The 27,574-nt window shown below is 37.5% G+C and overlaps 1 protein-coding gene across 1 annotated transcript; it reads left to right on the forward strand.

Moving 5' to 3' along the window:
- The first annotated feature begins 22,672 nt into the window (after window positions 1-22,672).
- Window positions 22,673-27,477, forward strand: MKRN3 (makorin ring finger protein 3). Its single transcript, XM_019436154.2, has one exon. The coding sequence runs from the start codon at window positions 22,785-22,787 to the stop codon at window positions 24,267-24,269; it is 1,485 nt and encodes a 494-aa protein (XP_019291699.1). The 5' UTR covers window positions 22,673-22,784; the 3' UTR covers window positions 24,270-27,477.
- Window positions 27,478-27,574: the final 97 nt, after the last annotated feature.

Here is a 27,574-nt window from a genome sequence, read left to right on the forward strand (position 1 = left end):
AATCCCCCACATGTTGGGTTGTGAGCTGTGGTTCAACAAAGGACCACAGGGGATTAAAACACAAGTGTATTACTTATAAATCCCAGAGGGGGTACACAGTATACCTCCTGGGGCCACACTAGAAGGTCAAGGCAGGCTGCACAGAGAGAAAGGCAGAACCCACAGCTCATTTTTTTATTAGGGTTTATGGGTAGAGGGATTTGGGGCTCCTAGGCTCAGGCTAAATTGGTCAATTCAAAGAGTGGGGTTTTAGTAAACTACAAAGAGGTCTCATCTAAGGGGCTCACAAAGAGCCCTGAGAGGTGAGGAAGAATGCTTATCATAAGGCTGTTTGGAAAAGTCATATCAGGACTTTATTTGTGACTCTACAGTCTGTTATCCAGGAGAGGATAGTGTAAATCTGAGGCCCTTGCAGATAGACCACGCCAATGCCATGACAGCAATATCACAGAGTAGATTAGCTTAACTCTTAAGGATCATTCTCCTCAGTTCATTTAATCCCCTGTAATTAATTTGTGCTCTGCTTGATTTTGAGTTAGCAGTATTGAGTTATGAATCTATCAGTTTTCCATTAAGATTCTGGAAATTCTTACTCAGTTCAGTGGTATGTTTTTTTTTTTAATTTTTAATGTTTATTTTTGAAAGAGAGAGAGACAGAACATGAGTGGGGGAGGGGAAGAGAGAGAGGGAGACACAGAATCCATAGCAGGCTTCAGGCTCTGAGCTGTCAGCACAGAGCCCAATGTGGGGCTCGAACTCACAGACTGAGAGATCATGACCTGAGCCGAAGTAGGACACTCAACCGACTGAGCCACCCAGGCGCCCCTACTGGTATGGTTTTTAAGTTATTAGAAACCTATACTTTAGAGTACTTGTCAGAGTCTCTTCCATCAATTTCTTTGATAGGAAGCACTTTTGGTGTAGTCAATTGCAAAAGCTTTCATGAAAGCATCAGAGTGAAAAAAAAAAGAACTGTCCATGAATGACAGAAGAATTAAAATGGTACTGATTACACATCTTATGATAGCTCATTATGTAGCACACAACATTTTAAAATAATTGGAATTATGGGGAAGCTATGATGGCAGAATTGTACAAGGACCTTAAGCTTGCCTTCTCCCTTGAACACAGGTAGATATTTATCAAAATCATTCTGAATACCCAAGAAATTAACCTGAGGACTGAAAGAACAAACTGCACAAGTAGAGGGGAAGGAGAGGCCACATCTAGGAAGGCAGGAAGTGAGAGACGTGGTTTGGGGGAGAAATGGATTGAAGGTGTTGCAGAGGGGAGGGAGCCCTGATCACAGAGAATGGTGAGAGAGAAGGGCACACAGGAATACTCACAAGGAGAACTTTAATCCAAAGCCACTGGCTGGGAAAATGAGAGGGGCTGATTTTTTTTTTTTTCCATTAGTAGGACTCAAAGACTGGAGTTTTAGAGATATGCAAGTTTGGCTGGGATAGAGCCCTGAGGGCACTGCCCTACTCCAGAAAAAAAGGGCCACAAGCAACCCTAGGGCAGAAGGCATAATCTAAGGATCACCTAAGGCACACAGGGAGAAATGTTTGCTTTTTTTGGAGGGAATCCATGACAGGTGCCACTCTCAGAGTCCCCTCTCTGATAACAAAAAAAAGCCTTCAGGCACCATTTCCATTACCCACCCTTTAGCGTAGGCACAGAGACATCTGCTGAAGGTGGCTAAATCTGACATTGGCTGTTTAGCCTGCTTTGCTCCAAATACCATGCCTCTGCCCTCTGGCATGACTGCCCTTTCTGGTCAAACCTGCATCGATCCCAACAGGGGAAGACTTTCCCCCAGAAAACCAGTACAGGTCCCTGCCTCACAAGGTTTATAAAGTTTGGAGTTTTAAATGGGAGGCTTGGCTTGATAGAAGCCAAAGTGTACTATGCTGCTCCAGGCAGCAAGCAAGGCAGAGACAGACAGAGTGAAAACAGTGAGCTGAAAAATGACTGGGAGTCACAAAAGGAAATTATTTGCTCTTCCAGGAGTGCTTCCCTGAAAGGAGCAAGCACAAGTACCCTCTCTGAAGACGAAAGAGCTGTCTGGTGCCATTTCCCTCCCCCACCCCTCAGCATAAACCAACTGCAGTAAATACCACAGCACCAACACTGGCTGACTAACTTGCTTACACCAAGTCCTGCTTACCTGCACACTGCTGACAATGTTTTCCTCAGGAACTATGCCTAAGGACCAGCACAGTTGCCACATTCTCTCAGAAGACCAGAAGAACACCCCCCCTCCCCACCACACACACACACACAAACCATGTCTACTGACCATAGAGTCCTGCAAGGCTTCAGTTTTAGTGGAAATAGCATCAGGTATCTTTTAAACAGCAGACCAAAACACACTTAGTTAAAACTCACCAAACTCTGGCCAAGATCCAAACACTGTCCACTGCAGACAAGGAGAAGCTCTGTAGATGACTGACCTGAGGGACACAGCAGCCAAAACACAGCAGCAGAGCACATGAAGCACACACCAGACACTCCCTGAAGCACCAGCCCCTGGACACTATATGATCTCTTCTTCATAAAGCCATTACTCTGAGGAGAAGGAAAAACAAAAGGCCTTTCTAAAACACAGAAGACAGAGACATAAACAAAATGCCAAGAAGGGGGAATTCATCCCCAAGAAAGAGCAAGAAAAGGTCATGGCCAGAGATCTAATTAAAAGAGATATAAATAATATGCCTGATGGAGAAAATAAAGCAACTGTCATAAGGGTATTAGGTGGGCTTTAGAAAATCATGGAAGACATCATGGGTACACTTACAACAGAGAGAAAAGAGTTAAAAACTCAGGCAGAAATGAAAAATAATAATAACTGAGATTTGAAACAGACTGGTTGTAATGGCCACAAGAATGGAAGAAACAGAAAAATTAGTAAGTGATCCAGAAGGAGGATAATAGGAAATAATGAAGCTGAACAAAACAGAAAAAAGAATGATGGATAACGGAAGTAGACTTATGGAACTCAGTGACTCCATCAAATGAATAACATTGTATCATAAGAGCTCCAGAAGAAAAAGAGAGAGAAAAGGGATCAGAAGGTTTATTTTAGAAAATAATAACTGAAAACTTCCCTAATCTATGGAAGGAAACAGAAATCCAAATCCAGGAGGCACAGATAATTCCCATCGAAATTAACAAAAGCAGGCCAACACCAATACATATTATTGTTACATTTGCCAAATATAGTGGTAATGAAAAATCCTAAAAGCAACAAGACATAGTAAGTCCCTAAATTACAAGGGAAGGCCCATAAGACTAACTGAAGATTTCTCAGCAAAATTTGGAAAGCCAGAAGGGAGTGGCATGACATATTTCATGTGCTGGAGGGAAAAATATGCAGCCAAGAATACTCTATTCAGCAAAGCTATCATTCAGAATAGAAGGAGAGGTAGTTTCCCAGACAGACAAATGCTAAAGGAATTCATAACAACTAAACCAGTCCTGTAATAAATGTCAAAGGGGACTCTTTCAAAGGGAAGGAAAGACCAAAGTGGCAAAGACTAAAAAGGAACAGAGAAAATCTACAGTGACAACAACAAAACAAGTTATAAATGGTACAAAATACATATCTGTTAATAATTACTCTGAATGTAAACAGACTAAATGCTCCAACCAAAAGACATAGGATGTCAGAATGGATTAAAAAAATCTATAAGCTGCCTACAAGGGACTTATTTAAGACATAAAGACACCTGCAGATTAAAGGTGAGGGAATGGAGAAACACTTATCATGAAAATGAACATTAAAAAAAAGGCTGGATTAGCAATACTTATCTCAGACAAACTAGATATTTTTTATCACTTATTTATTTATTTTGAGACAGAGAGAGTGAGACAGGAAGGGACAGACAGAGAGAGGATGACAGACATTCCCAAGCAGCCTCCATGCTGTTAGTGCAGAACCTGATGTGGGGCTTGAACTCACAAACTGTGAGATCATGACCTGAGCCAAAATCAAGAGTCAACCCTTTAATTGACTGAGCCACCAGGTGCCCCAGACAAACTAGATTTTAAACCAAAGAGAGTAACAAGAGATGAAGAAGGGCACTATATAATAATTAAGGCGTCTATCCATCATGATATATCCATCAGATATAATAATTGTAAATATTTATACCCTCAACATATGAGAACACAAATAGATAAATAACAAACATAAAGAAATTTGATGATAATAATACAATGGTAGTAGGGGACTATAACACCCACTTAAATCAAGGAACATATCATCTAAGCAGAAAATCAACAAAGAAACAATGGCTTTGAATGACACACTGGATCAGATGGACTTAACAGACATTCAGAACATTTCATCCTAAAGCAGCAGAATACACACACTTTTCAAGTGCACATGAGACATTCTCCAGAATAGATCACATATTAGGTCACAAATAAGGCCTCAAGAAATACAAAAAGATCAAGATCATACCATGAATATTTTCTGATCACAACACTATAAAACATGAAGTTAACTACAAGAAAAAAAAAATTGGAAAGACCACAAATACATGGAGGTAAAACAACGTGCTACTAAAGAATGGGTCAACCAGGAAATTAAAGAATAATTTTTTAAAAAGTGCATGGGAAAAAATGAAAATGAAAACATGATGGGGGCATCTGGGTGGCTCAGTCAATTAGGTGTGGACTCTTGGTTTTGGCTCACGTCATAATCTCACAGTTGGTGTGTTTGAGCTCTGCATGAGGGTCTGTGTTGACACTGTGGAGCCTGCTTGGGATTCTCTTCCTCTTTCTCTCTGCCCCTCCCCTGCTCATGCTCTCTCTCTCACTCTTTCTCAAAATAAATAAATAAACATTAAAAAAAAAGAAAAGAAAACATGAATAACCAAAAACCTTTGTGATACAGCAAAAACAGTCATAAGAGAGCAATACAAGCCTTTCTCAAGAAGCAAGAAAATCTCCAATAAACAACCTAAACTTACACCTAAAGGAGTTAGAAAAAGAACAACAAATGGAGGCTACAGGCCACAGAAAAAGGGAAATAATAAAGATTGGAGAATAAATAAATGATATAGAAACCAAAAAAAGAAAAAAAAACCCAAAACAGAATAGATCAATGAAATCAGGAGCTGGCTCTTTGAAAAAAAAATAATAAAATTGATAAACCTCTAGGAAGACATATCAAAAACAACAAAAAAATGATTCTGTGAATAAAATCACAAATAAGAATAGAAATAACAACTAACACCACAGAAATACAAACAATTATGAGAATAGTATTAAAAACAATACACCAACAAATTGGACAATCTGTAAGAAATGGATAAATTCCTAGAAATATATAAACTACCAAAACTGAAACATGGGGAAATTAAAATCTTGAACAGACCAATAACCAGCAATGAAATTGTACTAGTAATAAAAAAAAAATCTCCCAACAACAAAACTTCCAGGGCTAGATGGCTTCATAGGTGAATACTACCAAATATTCAAAGAATAGTTAATATCCATTCTTCTCAAATAATTCTAAAAAGAAAAACTGAAGGAAAACTTCCAAACTCATTCTATGAGGCCATAATTACCCTGGTTCCCAAACCAGACAAAGACTCCCACAAAACAAGGGAACCAGAGGCTAATGTCCTGGAGGAACATGAACGCAAAAATTCTTAACAAAATACTAGCAAATCAATTCTAACAGTACATTAAAAGATCATTCACAAAAGGGAGGGGGGGATGCCTGGGTAACTCAGTCAATTAAGCATCAGACTTTGGCTCAGGTCGTGATCCCATGGCTTGTGAGTCTGAGTGCCATTCTGGGCTCTGTGCTAACAGCTCAGAGCCTGGAGCCTGCTTCAGATTCTGTGTCTCCCTCTTTCTCTACTCCTCCCCTGCTCACACTTTGTCTTTCTCTCAAAAATAAATAACCCTATAAAAAAGGATTATATACCACAATCAAGTGGAATTTATTCCTGGGTTTCAAGGGTGGTTCAGTATTTGCAAATGAAACAACATGGTACACTACATTAATAAAAGAAAGGAGAAGAAACATATGACCCTCTCAACAGAAGCAGAAACAGCATTGGACAAAGAACAACATTCATTCATAATAAAAATCCTCAACAATTTAACTTTTTAAAAAAATTTAATGTTTGTTTATTTATTTTGAAAGAGAGAGAGCAGGGGAGGGACAGAGAGAGAGAGAGAGAGAGAGAGAGAAAGAATCCCAAGCGGGCTCTGCTCTGCCAGTGCAGGGCCCAACGTGGGGCTTGAACTCTCAAACTGTAAGACCATGACCTGAGCTGAAATCAAGAGTCAGATGCTTAACTTACTGACCCACCCAGACATCTTAACAATGTAAGATTAGAGTGAACATACCTCAACATAATAAAGGCCATACATGAAAAACCCACAGTGAATATTATCCTCAATTTTGAAAAACTGAGAGATTTTTCTCTAAGGAAAAAGACAGGCATGTCCTCTCTCACCACTGTTACTTAACATAGAACTGGAAATCCTAGATTCAGCAATCTAACAGCAAAAAGAAATAAAATATAACCCAATCACCCAGAAAGAAGTCAAACTTTCACTATTCACAGATGACATGATACTCTGAATAGAAAAGTCCAAAAGACTCCACCAAGAAACTTCTGTAACTGATATACAAATTTAGTAAAGTTGCAGAACACAAAATCACTGTACAGAAATATATTGAATTTCTATACACCAATAATGAAACAGCAGCAAGAGAAACCAAGGAAGTGATCCAATTTACAGTTACATCAAAAACCGTAAGATACTTAGGGTAACCTAACCAAAGAGGTAAAAGATTTGTGCTCTGAAAACTGCAGAGCACTTATGAAGGAAATTGAAGAGGACAAAAATAAATGGAAAAAACATTATATGCTCATGTAATGGAATAATAATAATTGTTAAAAATGTCTATAGTACCCAAAACAAAAACTATACAGTAAATGTGTAGACATTTAATGCAATCTCTATCAAAATACCACCATCATTTTTTCAGAGAGATAGAAAAATAAACCTAAAATTTATATGGGACCACAAAAGACCCCAAGAGGCTAAATAATGTTGAAAAAGAAAACAGGGGCACCTGGGTGGCTCAGTCGGTTAAGCGGCCGACTTCGGCTCAGGTCATGATCTCGCGGTCCGTGAGTTCGAGCCCCACGTCGGGCTCTGTGCTGACAGATCAGAGCCTGGAGCCTGTTTCGGATTCTGTGTCTCCCTCTCTCTCTGACCCTCTCCCGTTCATGCTCTGTCTCTCTCTGTCTCAAAAATAAATAAATGTTAAAAAAAAATTTTAGAAAAAGAAAACAAAAACACGAGATAACCTAACTCTTGACTTCAAGTTACCTAACAAAACTATACTGATCAAGATGGAATGGTACTTCCACAAAAACATACAAACAGATCAATAGAACAGAACAGAAAACCCTGAAATGGACCCACAACTATATGATCAATCAATCTTTGACAAAGCAGAAAAGAATATCCAGTGGCAAAAAGACTGTCTCTCCAACAAATGGTGTTGGGAAAACTGGACAGCAACATGCAAAAGAATGAAACTGAATCACTTTCTATAGCATACATAAAAACAAATTCAAAATGGATGAAATACCTGAATAAGTGACAGGAACCATCAAAATCCTATAGAAGAACACATGCAGCATCCTCTTTGACCTCGGCAGTAGCAACATCTTACTAGATCTGTCTCCAAAAAAGCAAAACTGAACTTTTGGATTTAATTAAAATAAAAGTCTTCTGCATAGCAAAGGAAATTATCAACAAAACTAAAAGGCAACCTACAGAATGGGAGAAGATATTTGCAAATGACATATATGATAAAGGGCTACTATCCAAAATATATAAAGAACTTAAAAAACTCAACACCCCCCCAAATATAATCCAGTTAAAAAATGGGCAGAAGACATGAATAGACATTTTACCAAAGAAGACATACATACAGCTAACAGACACACAAAAAGATGCTCAAGATCACTGATAATCAGGGAAATTAAAATAAAGCTACAGTGAGATACCACCTCACACTTGTCAGAATGGCTAAAATCAACAACACAAGAAACAATGTGTTGGAAGGGATGTGCAGAAAGGGAAACCCTCTTGTACTATTGATGGAAATATAACCTGGTGCAGCCACTCTGGAAAACAGTATGCCAGTCCCTCATAAAGTTAAAAACAGAACTCCCCTATGATCCAGCAATTGCACTGCCAGGTATTTACCCAAAGGATGCAAAAATATATATTTGAATGGGACACATTAACCCTGATTGTTATAGCAACATTATCAACAATAGTCGAATTATGGAAAGAGCCTAAATGTCCATCAGTTGATGAGTGGATAAAGAACTGTGCCTAATCTTTGGAACACAGCTAAATCAACATCAAATCAGTTTGAAAAACTAGGATATCAATCCGAGGATTAAGAAAACAACCTGCATGATTGGAGGGACAGAATGTGGAAGATGGAAGCTTCAGAGCTGTGGATTAGGGAGAGAAAAGCTGCGGTGTTGCAGGGAGAAGGGAAACCTTTTCGAGGAGAGTGGTCAGGGAGAGAGTGAGAGTGGTAGGGAGTGAGTGACCTGTAGGATATGTGCAAGACTCCGTGGTGTGGGGATCTCCTGGGTCACACTGGGAGAGATCATTCCCCTTCCAGGTATACATTTGGAAGAATGATTTTTGCCTCTCCAAGGACAAAAGTCCTTGAGAGACATTGAGTAGCTTATTCAACAGCAGGGAACAGAGACATGTGCAGATGGAAGATATCCTAGTCACAGCTTTTCACTGTGTGCCACAATAGACTCCAACCACTGGGTGTGCACTATACAACTACTTTTCTGGGACAGAATGGTGAAAGGTGCTCCATGAGTCTCCCTCTGGAGGAGGGAGGTGGGTCTGCATTTTCCTGGGCCCTTTGAGATTTGGAATTTTGAATCTGAGATGCTTGCCGGAGATAAAACACAGGAGCACTGTGGAACTCGGCGTGCTCTCAGGCACAGACAGGTTAAGGACAGGAATCTGATGAAAGCCTGGAATACTTTTCTGTGAGGGTCTCCTGAATAGAGACAGACCTGAGTTTCCATCACAGAAGATTAAGAGGGCAGGATGACGCCATTTTCCACCCACCCCATGCCCACCAGCATGGTCAGACTTCAGAAAAAAACATAGCACTGTCTAGTGGAGGCCTGAGTCACTTACACCAAGCACCACCCACTTCTGCGTTCCAGGCACATCTCAGCAAGGCAAATTAGCTTCAGAACCAGAGGAGCAGGCCCCTTACTCAGAAAACCAGGACAAATCCCTTCCACCCACTTAGTCCATGGATCATAGTGTGCTGCAAAGTCTCACCTCTACCGGAAACTGGATCTAGCTTAATTTAGGTTTCTTTTTCTTTGTTCATTTTCTTTGCTTCTATTTTTATGTTTTTTTCTGTATTGACTTTTTTCCTACCTTTCTTTTTATTTCTTGGATACAGCAAAAGCAAAGATGTTTTATTATATTTTATTTTCTTTATCATTTTTAAAATTAATTTTTAATTTCTTTTTTACTTTTTGTCTCTTTTTTCTCTTTTCTATCAAGCTTCTCTTCTTTAATTTTTTTAATTTTTTTTAAATTTATTTTTGAGAGAGAGAGAGACAGAGACAGAGCATGAGCAGGGGAGGGGCAGAGAGAGAGGGAGACACAGAATCCAAAGCAGGCTCGAGGCTCTGATCTGCCAGCATAGAACCTTATGTGGGGCTCGAACTCATGGACTGTGAGATCATGACCTGAGTCGAAGTCATATGCTTAACTGAATGAGCCATCCAGGTGCCCCTCTGTCAAGCTTCTCTTAACAAGAAGACCAAAAAACACCTAGGATCTAGTTTCCTTTATTTCATTTTTTTTTTTAATTTTAAATTTAATTATTTTATTTTATTAATTTTTCTTCCTCCAAAATGACAAGATGGAGGAATTCATCCCAAAAAATAGAACAGGAAGAAATGATGGCTAGGGATTTAATCAACAGTTATAAGTAAGATGTCTAAACTAGAATTTAAAATGATAATTATAAGAATATTAGCTGGGGTTGAAAAAAGCATAGAAGACACCAGAGAATCCCTCTCTCCAGAGATAAAAGAGCTAAAATCTAATGAAGCTGAAATTAAAAATGCTATAACTGAGATGTAATCTCGAATGGATGTCATGACAGTGAGGATGGGCAGAGCAGCAAATCAGTGATACAAAATATAAAATTATGGAAAATAATAAAGCTGGAAAGAAGAGGGAGACAAAGGAAAAGATAATGAAACAAGACTTAGAGAATTTAGCTACTTATTAAAGAGGAATAATATTCATATCATATGAATCCCAGAAGATGAAGAGAGATAAAATGGGAGATAAGGTTTATGTGAGAAAATTATAGATGAAAACTTCCCTAATCTGGGGAAAGACACAGGCATCAAAATCTAAGAAGCACAGAGAAATTCAATTAAAATTAAATTAAAATCCCATTAAATTCAACAAAAGCTGACTATCGTCAAGGCATACCTTAGACAAATTCACAAAATATACAGACGAAGAATAAATCACAAAAGCCACAAGGGTAAAAGAAAAGTACATAACTTACATGTGAATACAAATCAGATTGCATCAGATCTGTCCACAAACTAGGCAGGCCAGAAAGCAGTGGCAGGATATATTCAATGTGCTGACTGGGGAAATTATGCAGCCAGAAATTCTTTATCCAGCAAGACTGTCATTCAGAATAGAAGGAGAGATAAAGAGTTTCCCAAACAAAACCTAAAGGAATTCATGATCACTAAACCAGCCATGCAAGAAATTTTAAGGGAGACCCTAAGAGTGGAAAGCAGCAAAGACTACAAAAGACCAGAGAACAAAGAAACATGAAATCTACAGATAACACAGTGGCACTAAATTCGTATCTTTCAATAATCACTCTGAATGTAAATGGACTAAATGCCCCAATCAAGACGTAGGGTATCAGAACAGATCAAAAAACAAGGTACATCTCTTTGATGCCTATAAGAGACTCATTTTAGACGCAGATATGTGCAGATTGAAAGTGAGGGAATGAAGCACCATCTATCATGCTAGTGGACAATAAAAGAAAGTTGGAGTAGCCATACTTATATCAGGCATACTAGATTTTAGGCCAAAGTCTGTAACAAGAGATGAAGAAAGGCATTATATCATAATTAAGAGGTCTATTCACTAAGAAGATATAACTATGGTAAATACGTATGCCCTTAACTTGGAGCACTCAAATAAATAAATCAGGTAACAAGAAAAATAAGGAAAGTCATTGATTATAATACAATAATATCAGGGGACTTTAACATTCTGCTTACAGCAATGGACAGATTACCTAAGCAGAAAATCAATAAGGAAACAATGGCTTTGAATGACACACTGGACCAAATGGATGTAACAGATATATTTAGAACATTTCATCCTAAAGCAGCAGAATACACATTCTTCTCAAGTTCACATGGAACATTCTCCAGAATAGATCACATATTGAGTCACAAATCAGTGCTCAACAAATACAAAAAGATCAAGATTGTTTCACGCATATTTTCAGACCACAATGCTATGAAACATGAAATCAACCATAAGAAAAAAATATGGAAAGACCACAAATACTTGGAGATAAGGTACATCCAATAAAGAATGAATAGGTTAATCAAGAAATTAAAAAGGAAATAATAAAAGGGTGCCTGGGTGGCTCAGCTGAAGTGTCTAACTTCAGCTCAGGTTATGATCTCGTGGTTCACAAGTTCAAGCTCTACATCAGGCTCTGTGCTGGCAGCTCAGAGTATGGAGCCTGTTTCAGATCTGTGTCTCCTACTCTCTCTGCCCCTCCTCCGCTCATCTCTGTCTCTGTCTCTCTCTCTCTCTTTCTCTCTCAAAAATAAATAAAACATTATTTTAAAAAAAGGAAATAAAAAAGTACATGGAAGCCAGTGAAAATGACAATATGACAGTCTAAAACCCTTGGGACGCAGCAAAGGCGGTCATAAGAAGGAAGTACATATCAATCTAGGTTTTCCAAAGGAAGGAAGAGATGTCTCAAACAAACTAATCTTCCACCTAAGGGAGCTAGAAAAGGAACAGCAAATAAAGCCCAAAACCAGTAGAATAAGGGAAATAATAAATATTAGAATAGAAATCAATGATACTGACATTAAAAAAGAACATATCAATGAAACTAGGAACTGGTTCTTTGAAATAATTTTAAAAAATGATAACCCCCTAGCCTGACTTATCAAAAAGAAAAAGGAAAGGACCCAAATAAATAAAACCATGAATGAAAGAGGAGAGGTCACAACCAACACTGCAGAAATACAATCATTTTTAAGAGAATATTATGAGCAATTATATGCCAGCAAATGGAGCAATATGGAAGAAGCTGATATATTCACAGAAACATATAAACTACCAAAACTCAAACAAGAATAAATAGAAAATTTGAACAGACCCATAACCAGTAAGGAAATTGAATCATTAATAAAAAATATCCCAAAAAGATTTTAGGGCCAGATAGCTTCCCAGGGGAATTCTACCAAATATTTAAAGAAGAATTAATACTTATTCTTTTGAAACTGTTCCAAAAAAAATAGAAATGGAAGAAAAACTTCCAAACTCATTCTACGAGGGCAGCATTACCTTCATTCCAAAATCAAAGACCCCACTAAAAAGGAGAATTACAGACCAATTTCCCTGATGAACATGGATGTAAAAATTCTCAACAAGGTAACAGAGAATCAAATCTAGCAATACATTAAAATAATTATTCACCACAATCAAGTGGGATTTATTCCTGGGCTGCAGGGGTGGATCAATATCTACAAATCAATCACCAATAAATTTCTAGAACTGACACATGAATTTAGCAAGTCACAGGTTATAAAATCAATGTACAGTAATCTGTTGCATTTATATATGCCAATAATGAAGCAGCAGAAAGAGAAATTCAAGAATCAATCCAATTTTTAATTGCACCAAAACTCATAAGATACCTAGGAATAAACCTAACCAAAGAAGTAAAAGATCTGTATGCTGAATACTATAGAACACTTATGAAAGAAATTGAAAGACACAAAGAAATGGAAGAATATTCCATGCCCATGGATTGGAAGAATAAACATTGGTAAATATCTATATTAACTAAATATGTTAAACTATATGTTAACAAATATATGTTGAAATGTTTATGCTACCCAGAGCAATCTACACATTCAATTAATAACTATCAAAATAACACCAGCACTTTTCACAGAGCTAGAACAAAAACTTATTTGCTATTATTAGTGTCTTAAGAATTTTATTGTAAATGTATGTTATTTTAACAGAGAAAATATAGATTTGTGGAGTTTATTGTTTTATTTTTCCCCTTTAAGTACTAGTGCAGTTAATTGCACTAACAGATTTTTAAATCACTTTTAGAAACACCTTTATTATAACCATTCTTAAATACTTATTTATGTGCATTATAGAATGGATATAGCCTTAATTCACTGACATAACACTGTTCTCGATGCAGTTTGCAAGTAACGTTCTTAGAAACATACTTACTACAAGTGTTCTCAAACAATTCTCTATGTTCATTTCAGAATAGACATCACTTACATTTACTCATATAACAGTGTCCTAAATGCATCATGTGAATTCTGTTGTTAGAAATGTCTTAATTTACATGATTACACAATGGGCATAAGTTTCATGCACTAATATAACACTGTTCTCAGTGCAGCTTGTATGCAGTATATTAGGAACATCTTTACTGCAGGTGTTCTTTAAAAGTTCTCTAAGTGCTTTACAGAAGGGCTATATACTTCTTTCACTGACGTAACACTATTTTAAGTGCAGTTTGCAGTTGGTGTTCTGAGAAATATCTGTGTATGCAAATAAGCTCTTTAATTCTTTTTATTAAGATACACTAAACACACACCATTATATTAGTTTCCAGCAAACAAAAAACATACTGCTTCAATATTTGTATACATTGCAAAATGATTACCACAATAAGCCTAGTTAACATCCATCAACACACAGTTATAATTTTTTTATGAGAACTGTCTTATCAACTTTCAAATATACAATACAATATTGTAGTATTATTAACTATAGTCACCACTTTGCACATTACATCCCCAGGACTTATTTATTTTATGACTGGAAGTTTGTACCTTTGACCACCTTCACCTACTTTGCTCCTTCCCCACCCACTGCCTCTGGCAACCACCAACCTGTTCTCTGTATCTGTGGAGTTTTTAAAATTTGCTTTCAAATATAGACATTATCTTAAATCAAAAGAGTTAACCCTTCTTTGCTGTTATGTATTATCCTTTTATAGACCATTGGACTTTACTGTTAATTTTCTATTAATTCACATCAAAGTTTATGAGCAACAGGGGTCTCTAATGTTTCTTCTTACATATTTAATGGGATTTATTGTGAATCCATCTGGGCCTAAAGTTTTGTAAGAAGGCATTTAATTACAATTACTTTTCTTTAACAGCTAGCAGGCTATTCCTATTTCACATTTACTCTGATTTTACTTTTATAATCTGTGTTTTCTAGGAAGTTGCCCATTTCACCTACATTTTCATATTTAATGGCCTTTATCATCTCCTTAAAGTATATATGAACAGTGGAAATATCACTGTTATCAATTCTTCATATTGGATACTTGAGTAATCCCTGTGTGTTTTTGTTGTTGCTGTTGTTGTTGTTGTTTTTGTTTGTTTTCAGTGAAGCATTCCAGAGGTTTAGTCACATTACTAATCCTATTAAATAGTCAACCTCTGGCTATTCTCTTTGTTATATGTTTGTTTTCTTTTATTAATTTATGTTCTTATTTTTGTTGTTTCCTTCCATCTATTTTCTTTTGGTTAAAATTACTTTTTTGTTATTGTTGTTGTTACTACCCAGAGAGTGAATATATCAGAAATAACCAGAATTTCTCATTTTCTTTTTTTTTAATTTTTTAAGGTTTTTATTTATTTTTAAGACAGAGAGAGAAGAGCATGAGTGGGGATGGGGCAGAGATAGGGAGACACAGAATCTGAAGCAGGCTCCAGGCTCTGAGCTGTCAACACAGAGCCCGACGCGGGGCTCGAACTCACAAACCATGAGATCATGACCCGACCAGAAGTCGGATGCTCAACTGGCTGAGCCACCCGGGCGCCCCTCTCATTTTCTAATATATTCCTTTTAAGGTATAGAATTTCCTTTAAGGAGTACTGATTTCCGTAAATCATAGACAAATTTTTATATAGGCACCTTCATTGTTAATTAAATCATAATGTTTTCTGATTTACTTTGTGATTTTTTTCTTTGAATTTGGGGTTATTTGGAAATATAGGTATCAATATTTCAATATAGAAATGATTTTCTAGTTACATTTTGTTATTGATTTCTGGCTCAAATTTATATTGGAGTAGGGAAATATATTCTGAATTATTTCAATCCTTTGAAATTATTGAGGTATTCTTTAGGCCCAATAAGTTGTTAATTGTCAGAGGTGCCTGGTGTGTAATTTTCACAGACTAAATTTGATAGATATAATGCTTTCATAAACATTTATTAGGTCAGTATATTAATTGTGCATCAAAATCTCTAAAGCCTTGCTGGGTTTTCCCCCTTTTGCTTATTTAATCAATTACATCTCTGCTCTCTAGTGGCCAGAAATATTAATGTGCTTTCTTAAAATTGTATGTGGGAGACCAATGACACTGACTGGTCAGTTAGGTATGATTGTTCACAATTCTCTTTAAAACTACCTAAATATTTTGGAGGAGGAAAGGAACAGGGTAAGAAACTTTGAAAATTATGTGAATATTTTTATATTTAAAAAAATAAAAAGCACTCCTCTAAGAAGCCAAAAGTTAGATGAATTCTGTCCTATTATCCTAGTGGCCACGTTTCGTAGGTCTGAGTATACCTATGGCACAGTCTCTATTCCCTTTTCCTAAAGTGGAAGGTGGCGAGAAGACTCCAATATTACTGTGGGATATTTTCTCCCCTTCTCTGTCTTCTTGTTGACTTTTTTTTTTTTAACTTCTGTAAATGAAGCTTTTCTTTCCTTATTGAGGATAAAAATTTCCTTTATGAGGCTATACATTTAGCCTCTAAGCATGGCTTTAGTTGCATATTAAATATTTTAATATGCCATATTTTCATTGTTGTTCAGTTGAAAATATTTTCCAATTTTCTTTGTGATTTTTTTCCTGAAAGAGATAAAGAAAGCAGGAGAGAGGCAGAGGGAAAGGGAGTGAGAGAATCTTAAGCAGGCTCCATGCTCAACATGGAGCCAGATGTGGGGTTCGATTTCATAAACCTGAGATCATGATCTGAGCTGAAATCAACTCACTCGGTCACTCAGGCACCTTTGTGATTTCTTTTTGTAATTCATGGGTTATTTAGGTTACTAAATAATAATGTGTTAAGACACATTAGCTGTTTCCTCAATCAGCAAAACTAAAAGGTAACCGACAGAATGGGAGAAGATATTTGCAAATGACATATCATATAAAGGGTTAGTATCCAAAATCTATAAAGAACTTATCAAACTCAACACCCAAAAGACAAATAATCCAGTGAATAAATGGGCAAAAGACATGAATAGACACTTCTCCAAAGAAGACATCCAGATGGCCAACCAACACATGACAAAATGGTCAACATCACTCATCATCACAGAAATACAAATCAAAACCACAATGACATACCACCTGACACCTGTCAGAATGGCTAACATTAACAACTCAGGCAACAACAAGTGTTGGCAAGGATGCAGAGAAAGAGGATCTCTTTTGCATTGTTGGTGGCAATGCAAGCTGGTGCAGCCACTCTGGAAAACAGTATGGAGCTGACTCAAAAAACTAAAAATAGAACTACCCTAAGACCCAGCAATTGCACTACTAGGCATTTGTCCATGGCACATAGGTGTGCTGTTTTGAAGGGACACATGCACCCCAATGTTTATAGCAGCACTATCAACAATAGCCAAAGTATGGAAAGAGCCTAAATGTCCATCGATGGATGAATGGATAAAGAAGATGTGGTATATATATACAATGGAATATTATTCAGCAATCAAAAAGAATGAAATCTTGCCATTTGTAACTGCGTGGATGGAACTGGAGGGTATTATGTTAAGTGAAATTAGTCAGAGAAAGACAAATACCATATGACTTTACTCATATGAGGACTTTAAGAAACAAAACAGATGAACATAAGGGAAGGGAAACAAAAACAATATAAAAACAGGGAGGGGGAGAAATGGAGAACAAATTGGGGGTTACTGGAGGGGTTGTGGGAGGGGGAATAGGCTAAATGGGTAAGGAGCACTAAGGAATCTACTCTTGAAATCATTGTTTCACTATATGCTAACTAATTTGGATGTAAATTTTAAAAACTAAAAAATTAAATTAAAAAAAAAAAGGACACATTAGCTGTTTCCTAAGTCCCTCAAGTACTTACTTCATATGTTTGTCCAGTTTCTATCATTGTTGTGTATGGAAATATTGGCCTTATGTAAACTATTTAATCTGGTTAGAAATTGAAATTTAAGTATGTTTTTGTGGATCCTGAGAAACTTAACAGAGAACCATGGGGGAGGGGAAAGGGGAAAAAAAGTTACAGAGAGGGAGGGATGCAAACCATCAGAGACTCTTAAATACTGAGTCCAAACTGAGGGTTGACAGGGGTGGGGGAGAGGGGAAAGGGTGATGGGCATTGAGGAAGGCACCTATTGGGATGAGCACTGGGTGTTATATGGAAACCAATTTGAAAATAAATTATATTTAATATAAAAAAGAAAAAAAAGTATGTTTCAGATCTGTAAAATATATCAATATGAAAATTAAAAAAATTTTGTTACCCATGCTAAAGTATACACATACATGAATTCTTAGCACTTATAGAAATGCATCCAGAAAATTTCTTAAATTTTCAGTACTTAATTATGATACAGATAATTTGGTGTAATTTTATAATGAGAGTAATTTTATGATACCATAATTGAGTTGCTTGAGGAGCATGTGCACCTTTTGAAATATAGTATTGAAATACGGAACCAGAAAGGCATTTTTGAGTAACTTTATTATCTATTTATTCATTCATGATGAATAGATAAGAATTCCTCAAAATAGCCCACCCATTCATAGAATGAGATAACAGAGTCCTGCTCCACGTAGAATTTCATCACAATCATAAGTGGTGAGGGGACAAAAATACTGCACAAAGGCACCTAAAACTGATTATATATATATATATATATAATTTATATATATATATAATACCTAGCTTTAAAGCTTGACTCTTTTTTTCAGCTTATTGAAGTATAACTGATATACAAAACTGCACATAATTGACATATACAATTTGGTGAGTTTGAATTCTGAACTAGAGTTGTCAAAAACCGCCTCTGAAAATTTCAAAATAAAACTCAGTTTGCTTATTCGTGTGAGAAAATAAGTATTAATTCACTGACCTGTGCCAAAATCAAGAGTTGGATGCTTAAGAAACTGAGCCACCCAGGAGCCCCATGATTCTTTGGTTTTTAGTCAAAAGACATTTATGGAGATCTGAGACTATCCTTTTTAACAGGTAATACTCTAATTATTTCCTAAGAATTCACTCTTTTTGCAGCACCTGGGTGGTTCAGTTAGTTGAGCATCCAACTTCAGTTCAGGTCACGATCTCACAGTTCATGGGTTCGAGCTCCACGTCGGACTCTGTGCCGACAGCTGGGAGCCTAGAGCCTGTTTTTCTATTCTGTGTCTCCCTTGCTCCCACCTCCTACCCCACTTGTGTTCTGTGTTCCTCTCTCTCAACAAAATAAATAAACATTAAAAAGATTAAAAAATATATTTATCTCCTTTAATACAGCAAACCTGTGATATAATCACTCATATTGTTATTGCTATTATTACTATTCCTGCCATTTGCCAAATGAAGTAAAAGAGGGTGATTAATTTGCCCAAGATGAATCCTTCAGTTTGAAAGTTGTGGATTCCAGATTTGAACCCCTGATGCCTGAATCTAGACCTTTCCTTTTAATTCCTATCTCCACACCCCACATTAGTACCTAAACATTGGACCTGAAGCAGATGTGTTTGCTGAAGGAAATTACTTTGAGACAATTGTGCATCTTTTATATATGGGTATCAGGTATGTGGGGCTGATCCCAGCAGGCCTGAGATATTTGGAATAAAAGACTGTGAAGACTCCTAGTTTTTTCTATCCATCCCTACAGTCCATTTCTGAACTAGTCTCCTGCTTCCTGGGCTTTTGTTAAGCTGCTGGACTGTGTCTCAGCCCTGCAGTGTTTATACCACCCCTGCAACTGCCCCCCCTCCCCTTCTCATTCTGTGTTTTTAGTGCAGCCTTCTCAAGTGCAGTTTTTAGTGCAGCCTTCTCAAGTGGAACATTGTTTTCATTCATTCCAATTGGATATATAAATCCTGACCAGCGAGGAGCTCTTGTGCTGCCCTGAAGACTGATGTGTGCACAAGTTGGCCTTAGGTCACATTTCCTGAGGCCCTTGGTGTGTTTTTTGGGAAAAGAGCACTCAGCTGAGCCAAATAACTGGAGACATGATCAGATGTGTATTCTCAGAGACTGTGTGAAAACATCAGTGCTTAAAAAAATAAAACATAAAACATAAGAAAAACAGGGCAGGAATATGGACTATGACAGTCAGAGACAATTCTCTGAGAATAGATATGTGACCCAGATGGGAAGAGTCTGCTTATTCTTTCAACATGCCCTGCCCCATTTCCAGTTGTTTCATCTCATATATTTAAAATCATGGGGTACAATTTCAGTTTCTAATAGTGTATATGAAATATTTGCATTATAAAACTAGAACACATAGTTCACTATGAGATGTTAGGAGATGAACACAATTGGGGCCATTGAGGTGGGGGTCTGAAAACAAATGCTGCCCCATGCCAGCTGCATAGCCTCAAGCAGGTTAGAAAATCTCTGTACCCTCATGCCTGAGGAGATGGGATGGTCAAATACTCTATAGAACTTCACTGTCCAATATAGTAGCTCCTAGCTCTATGTAGCTATTTAAATTAAATTTGAAATTAAATATTCAGTTCCTCAGTCATCCTAGCTGCATTTCAAGTGCTCAAGAGCCACATGGGGCTAATATCTACCATACTGGATAGTACATACATAAAAATCAACACAGAACATTCTATGGACAGTGCTGGTCTGTAAAAAGTGGATCAAATATAAATTAAACACCGTGCTGGGAACATATTATCATTTAGGAAATAACAGTTTAATATTCAAGATTCTTGTTTGTGAATCTGTGAAAAGCTTGCTATATAAACCCACTCTATGCTCCAAGTCTTTTCCCTGTGAAAATCTGAGGGGCTGTCAGAGGAACACCATTAACCAATGCATTTATGAGAGGAAAGAGAATGCAAGTTAGACTTTGGAAGAACTGGCATCACCAATACAAAAATCAGTAACTATACAAAGAGGAAAATTCAAAATCACCAAGAGTTCCTACATTCATGGTGGAAAGCAGCAATATTCTCATAATTACCAAATTAGGAAAAGCTTACCTTTTGAAAATATTCTACTGCATGATCACAGTATCCCCTGATTTCTTTAAATCTTCCCAAATAAAAAAATAATTTTAGTTTTTACAATGTTAAATAGTTTAATTTCTGGGGTAGTTAACTTTTTATGTTGCTATCAATGTTAAGAATTTTAAGTGTTTAAATGTCATTAACTGAAATGGAAATATAACTGTTTGGTATATTGTACTTCTATTCAATGTCCTTGTTAAATATGCTTATTAAATCTAATGGCTTATCAATTTTTTTTTAATTTTCTGCTGTCTCCTAGTAATAATTCTTTTACAATTATAACATCTTTTATTTCTTTGCTTGCTTTATGGTAGTGCTAGGACTGACAATAATAAATAAAGAAAATTTTGCCTATTTATTTCAGATAGAAATCTTTAAAATCTTTCATTTAAAAATTATTTTTAATTACAGATTCAATTTATGTAATAGGCCAGTATTCCTTTTTTCTGCTCCTGTCATTTTTATTAATAGACCATATCTAGAAATATGACCATTTTGTACAAATTTTCACACTTAATGGCTTAAACTTATTTCTGATATCCTATCACAATTTTTCATGTCTATTATTAATGTAGTGACACCACTTTTAAAATTCTCAATATTATTTGAGGCTTCTTCATTTTTTTCTTAACAAATTTCATACGTCTCAATAATCCATTTAAAGGATTACACTTGATTCATTACACTACTTCAGGTTTATTTTTTCTTTATTATTTACTTCAATCTGACTTCTGTGCTTTCTCCCATTTTAAAATTTACACCATAAATCCTAAGAAATTCATTTTGGCAAACAAAATCCAATAATATATAAAATAATAAACCATCATAACACAGAAATGCTTATTTCTGAGGGAAAAATAGTAAATTTTTAAATATCTGAAAATCTATCAGTGTAAATAATCACATTAAAAGAATAAAGGAGGAAAATAATGTAAAATAATTTCTGAATGCAGAAAACTACAAGATAAAATTCAGTATAAATCCAGGATACGAACTCTTAGCACAGGAGGCCTATATATATATACATATATATGTATGTATATATATATACCTATATATATTTATTAATCTACTAAAATATATTTGCAAGGGGACAAAGAGCTCACAGAGGAAATTAAAAAGCACCACTTGTGAGCAGAATGATAGAGAATGAATACATTATGAAAGGCTGGCCTGCCACAATACCATACAAACCTCAGTGAAAGAAAGAAAGGGAGACAAAGGACCACCATGAGTTAAACCAGCAAGAGAAAATAAAAGCCAGGGTCACACAGAGGACAGTGGCTTATTATGCCTGCATCAGGATCGTACGGATTCAGCAGCTTCTGCACAGTGGGAAGGGAGAATTGGAAATCACAATAAACTAAGACATCTGAAAGGCACTAAAGTGGTCTCGCCTCCAAAGCACTCTCTGCTAATGGCTTGCTGACAAAGAGCATTTCCACCGTAAGCTTGTAAGAATTTCCAGAAAATAAAGACCAGAAATCTTGTCGCATCTACAAAAAGCATCTCACAGTGACAGTCGTAAGACTTAATGCGCTCGCGCGCGCGCGCGAGCGCGCGCATACGCACACACACACACGATCTCACGTAGACGTAAAATGAAATGAACGAAAAAGAATTTATAATTTATATGGGAGAGTGGGGGGGGAGGGATTATGATTTTTAAAACAGACATATGTGAAAAAACAATCAAATACAAGGTGTCTGAATGAACACTGGAAGAAATTGAATAAAAACCTCAAAGAGTTGTGATTACGTCCTCCAGAGCAGCCTGCCAGCAAGAAGCGTTGGGATCCGCCAGCTGGCATGCAGACTAGCGGGGGCAGAGGCCGGGGAAGGGGCGGGGCAGCCCCGGCTGCGAGAACAAAGGAAGATCCGCAATCACCGTGCACGCTGCACAGACCGTACGGAATGAATAGAGGATTGACGTTGCCACCACAGGAAGTGTCCGCCGCGCCTGCTCAGAGCCAGTAGGAACCACAGTCACAGGAAGAGAGCAGGGGGAAAAGGAAAAAAGATGCACACTTCCCCGAAACAAGGTCCCGGTGCCGGCTGCTACCCTCCGGGCCTCTAGCCCAAAGGAAGGCACACAGGGGAAGTTCCGGTACCTTTTGGGGGGAAGAGGCTGCCATGGAAGAGCCTGCAGCTCCCACTGAAGCCTCTGAGGCACCTGGGGCATCTACGGGTGCCGAGGCAGCAGGGGAGGGTGCACCTGGGCCTAGTCTCCGCACACGCCCGGTCTTCCGGCAATTTGCGGCTACAGGTCCGGCCCCCCTTCGCGCGTCACGTCTGAGGCCTGCCCAGGCTGCAGGGGGCGGGGCTGGGCCCAGTCGCATGCAGGGCCGGAGTGGTGGCAGCTGGACGAAGCAAGTCATCTGCAGGTATTATCTGCATGGGCTTTGCAAGGAGGGGGAGAATTGTCGCTACTCACATGACCTCTCAGGCCAGCAGTTGGCCAGGGAGGGCCATGGTTCACTGCCTCGGGCCTCTGCAGACCAAGGCCCTAGCACGGCTGCGCATACTGAGACCCTGCCTCAGGAAGTGGCGAAAGCCCCCTCTGCTGCGCCTTCATGCTCCTTGCCTGTGATTGGCTTGGCTGCTGAAAGGGGTTTCTTTGAAGCTGAGAGAGACAATGCAGGCCTTGAAGCTGCAGGAGGAGCCAGTGTAGAAGGCTGGGAGAATGCTATTGAATTTGTACCCGGGCAACCCTATAGGGGCCGCATGGTCCCTTTTGTTCCCAGGGCTCCTTTACAGAGCCCAGTGACTGAGAGGGAACAGATTGCAGTGGGCAGGGGTCAGCAGCTTTGCCGTGATGCTGCCATGGGGCAGTGCTTTCGTGGGGAGAGTTGTATGTATATCCATGGAGAGATATGCGATATGTGTGGGCTTCAGGTCTTGCACCCTGTGGATGCTGTGCAGAGGGCAGACCATACAAAGGCTTGCATTGAAGCACACGAGAAGGATATGGAACTCTCATTTGCAGTGCAGCGAAGTATGGACAAGGTGTGTGGCATCTGCATGGAGGTTGTCTATGAGAAAGTCAACCCTAGTGACTGCCGCTTTGGCATCCTCTCCAACTGCAACCACACCTACTGTCTTAAGTGTATCCGCAGGTGGAGGACTGACAAACAGTTTGGCAACAGGATCGTCAAGTCCTGTCCACAGTGCAGGGTTACCTCCAACTTTGTCATTCCCAGTGAGTTCTGGGTGGAGGAGGAGGAAGAGAAACAGAAACTTATTCAGCAGTACAAGGAGGCAATGAGCAACAAGACTTGCAGGTATTTTGCTGAAGGCAGGGGTTACTGCCCATTTGGAGAGAACTGTTTTTACAAGCATGCAACCCCTGAGGGCCCAGGAGAGGATCCTCAGAGGCAGGGTGCTGAGGCATCCGGTGCTCACTGCAGTCAACTTTTGGAGCCTACTCAGGTGGGAGAGGGCGAGATGCCCTTTAAAAGCAGTAAAAAAAAGCTTGTCATGCTTCGGCTGGCCAATCTGTTGTTTAAGTGTTTTCTTTCACTGGGAAAGAGTGCGTTTTTTGTTGTTTTTTTTTTCTCAGAGGACCAGTGGGACTTACTTCATTATAAGCTGGAAAAATATTCCAGTTTGAATCTGTAGCATTATGCTGTGGCATGTGGTCTAGTGTGCTAAGGCTCTGTCTGTCATCTGCTATTGCTTGTTTGTTGTTTATAGACACATCTATCATTTACAGGGGCTATGGAAGCCATTTTTACAAAGCATTCATCTCTGTTTTCTTGTCCATCCTCATTTCAGGGTTATGCTGTTTTACTGTGGTAAACTGTAACAAAGTCCTTAAAGTTATTGTTCGATGAAATGAATATTACTGTAGTTTATGGTTTATTTTGTCATCTCTGTTTTCAACAGGATTGATTCAGTTCTAGTCTAGTGTTTACAGAATTTCCACACTCATTTTGAAGTCCCTCAAGAATAAATGTGACAGGGTGAAGGGAGAAGTCTTAACTGAACAAGGAGCTTTTTGCTACTACAGCCTTAAGAAATGGACCCTCGCAGGGCCTTTGTGGTACAACTGCTCATCTTTGTTGTTTACATGTCCGTTCTTTCCCTCATTCCTCTTCAAGTGCACTCTTTAACATGTGGTTACCTTGTGGTTTTGTGTTTTACTTGACCAGAACCAAGTGCGTATGTTTACATGTTTTTATCCTGTAAAGCTTGATGTGAAATTACTTACATTTCAAAGTATATATTTAAGAATTATATATTTCATATAAATGTGTGTAAAAGTTATATCTTTCAAGATATATATAAAACATATACACTATCATATATCTGGAAGAGCTAGAAGCTGAAAATGGAAGGCTAATAGTATTTGCTGTTGTGAGTGTGAAGTGTGTAAATGATCTTTCTGTCCTTTTCACAGGCTTCAGTGATTAGTATCTAATGAAAACATATTCAAGTGGCTGTGGTCAAATGTAGCAGACACAGATAAAGGACTTACAAATTAGGACATTGGTAATTCCTTTGGTGGCATCGATAGCTCACTCTCCTATTATAAATACACAAATGTGTGTTCCCATGCAATTTAGCACAATCACATTCCTTATAACAGCAGTTAGCCTTGAACTCAGATATACAGTTCTTTGTATTAATATTTTGTATTATCTCTTGACATTAAAAAAGGGGCTTTTGACAAAAGTTTTCAACATACAAATGACAAAATTATGAAAGAGAAAATAGAATATAAAAATATTGGAACCAGTCAGAATATAAGAGTGAAAAGATTAAAAAAAAAGTGAAATGTATAAAGGAACAAAAACTAAACACAATAGTAATAAGGAGATAGTATAGCACAATTACACTATCAGATTAAATAAAAATGGTTTAAAAACTGAAACTCAAAGATTATCAGACATGATTAAAATAAAAATGAAGCTATATGCTGTTTAAAATACACATCTACAGTATAAGAATACAGAAACATTAAAAGTAATAGAATAAAAAGCTAAATAACAATGCTGTGGCTTTTGTAATAGATATAGTTGATATTAAGGATAAACACATTGCTGGAGATAAATATGGTTGGTATATAAACATAATTTACATGGAAGATAAAACTATTCCAATTTTGTATTCATTTAATAATATGCCATCTGGTAATCAAATAAATAATTGATAAGGAGAAAAATAGAAAATTTAAATGGGCAATTTTCATACATCTTTTCAGTAACTGAACAAGCAAATAAAGAATATCAATTGAATAGCGCAATTTTAACAATTTATCCAGTGTAAAATGTGTAAAATGCTGTATGCATCAACTGCAGAATTGTTATCTTGGCTAACATGTGGAAATATACCAGATGCATGAGTTCTAGGAGATTCAGACTGCCCTGACTATTCAGCAAAGACAGGGTCCATTTGCAGTTTGTGACATGTGCTAAGCACTCTCCAAAGCACTAATTTAACTCCTAGACCAACTTTATGAGGTACTTGTGCTCTATTTTTCTCATAACCCTAATGAGGTATAAATGAGGTTATATTACTTGCCCATATAACTATGACATATTGGAACTGCAAATGGAACTCTGTATTTCTACAACACAGTCACCATGCTGCCTCTTTCCTCACCTACATGCTCAGGACCAGCTGAATATTGCTAATGGAAACACACATGCAATCTTTTAGTATGAATGGTTCAGCCAGGTGGGAAAGAGACGGACATAAATAAATTCCTAGAGAATGTGGGGGCTGTGGAGCTTTATCTGTTGGCTTGTGGACTTGGTATTTCTTAGTCCCTTACTCATAACATGCTTTAGCCTCCTATATTTTTACACTGCCTGTTCCTTCTTACATGATTCCTAGTTTTATTGGTAAGTATATTTTTGTCATATTTCTTCCATATTGATTCCTTTTATCCAAAGAATTCACCAATCAAGAGGCTGTAGAAGCCTCACTCTTACTGTCATGCAGCGTGAGTGATTCAAAACAAAATTCAAATGTGCTGGTTCCCCTGAGGCCACCCCAGTACTGCAGAGGAAAGAGGGCTCAGATGACCAAACAACCAAAGAAAAGGACCACATGGGTCACTCACAAAAACTGTACTGAGATCAAAGTCTCAAAAAAAAATGAGCTTTGAATAGTGGCTAAGCTGCTCTCAAGGAGAGATTTTTAAGTTGAGCCTGGAAAGCTTTGAAAACTTTGTCCTAGTATACACTACCTAATGTTGTGAAATAGCATGTTTTTATTCAAATAGCATCTTGAACGATCATAATAAAGTTAAGGAGATACAGTGGAATAAGAATTATCAGAAGATAAAATGGTTTTGGTGACAAAGAATACTTACAATCTTGACTGCTTCTTACCAGCCATGCAATCTGGAGAAAGTCACTTAAATTTTCTATACCTCAACTTTTTTATATGAGAAATGGGTACAGCACCATCTATTTTACAGGGTTGTTATGATGACCAAATGTAATCTGGACAAAGAACTTGAAACATAGCTGGGATTTTTAAAGTGACATGTGTAAAAAATAGGACTTATGTGTGTTTGTGTACTTGAGAAGAGCTTGCACAAGAATTAATACTCCATGAAGTTTTTCTCTTTGAAATCTTTGGAACTTGTGTTAAAGTAACATTATTAGTTTAAGATTTTGTGTAGCATGGAGGCACATTACCTTTATAGTCATAATTTCAAAAAGATGGAGTAATTTTTTCAACCAAAGTCATTCAGTTAAAACTAAAAATGTGCTATTTAATTTCTGATATATAGTAAACAACAACAAAAACATGTATTATTTGTGATGGATGTCTAAATAAGAAAATAAAAAATAAAATGATGTTTAAAAAAGGATTTCCTGTTCCCTCCTCAGCTCATTTAGAGGTCAAATAAAGGGATGTCACTGCCACCATAGCTATACAAAGTATTCCAAGGACTTGTTCATGAAGAC

This window comes from Panthera pardus, unplaced genomic scaffold (assembly GCF_024362965.1).
Source record: "Panthera pardus isolate Hobbes unplaced genomic scaffold, ASM2436296v1 HiC_scaffold_24, whole genome shotgun sequence".
In the NCBI taxonomy this organism is placed as follows: Eukaryota; Metazoa; Chordata; class Mammalia; order Carnivora; family Felidae; genus Panthera; species Panthera pardus.

What these genes read in the sequence shown, in the direction of transcription:
- MKRN3 (XM_019436154.2), top strand. Translation starts at nt 22,785, where the DNA reads ATGGAAGAGCCTGCAGCTCCCACTGAAGCCTCTGAGGCACCTGGGGCA.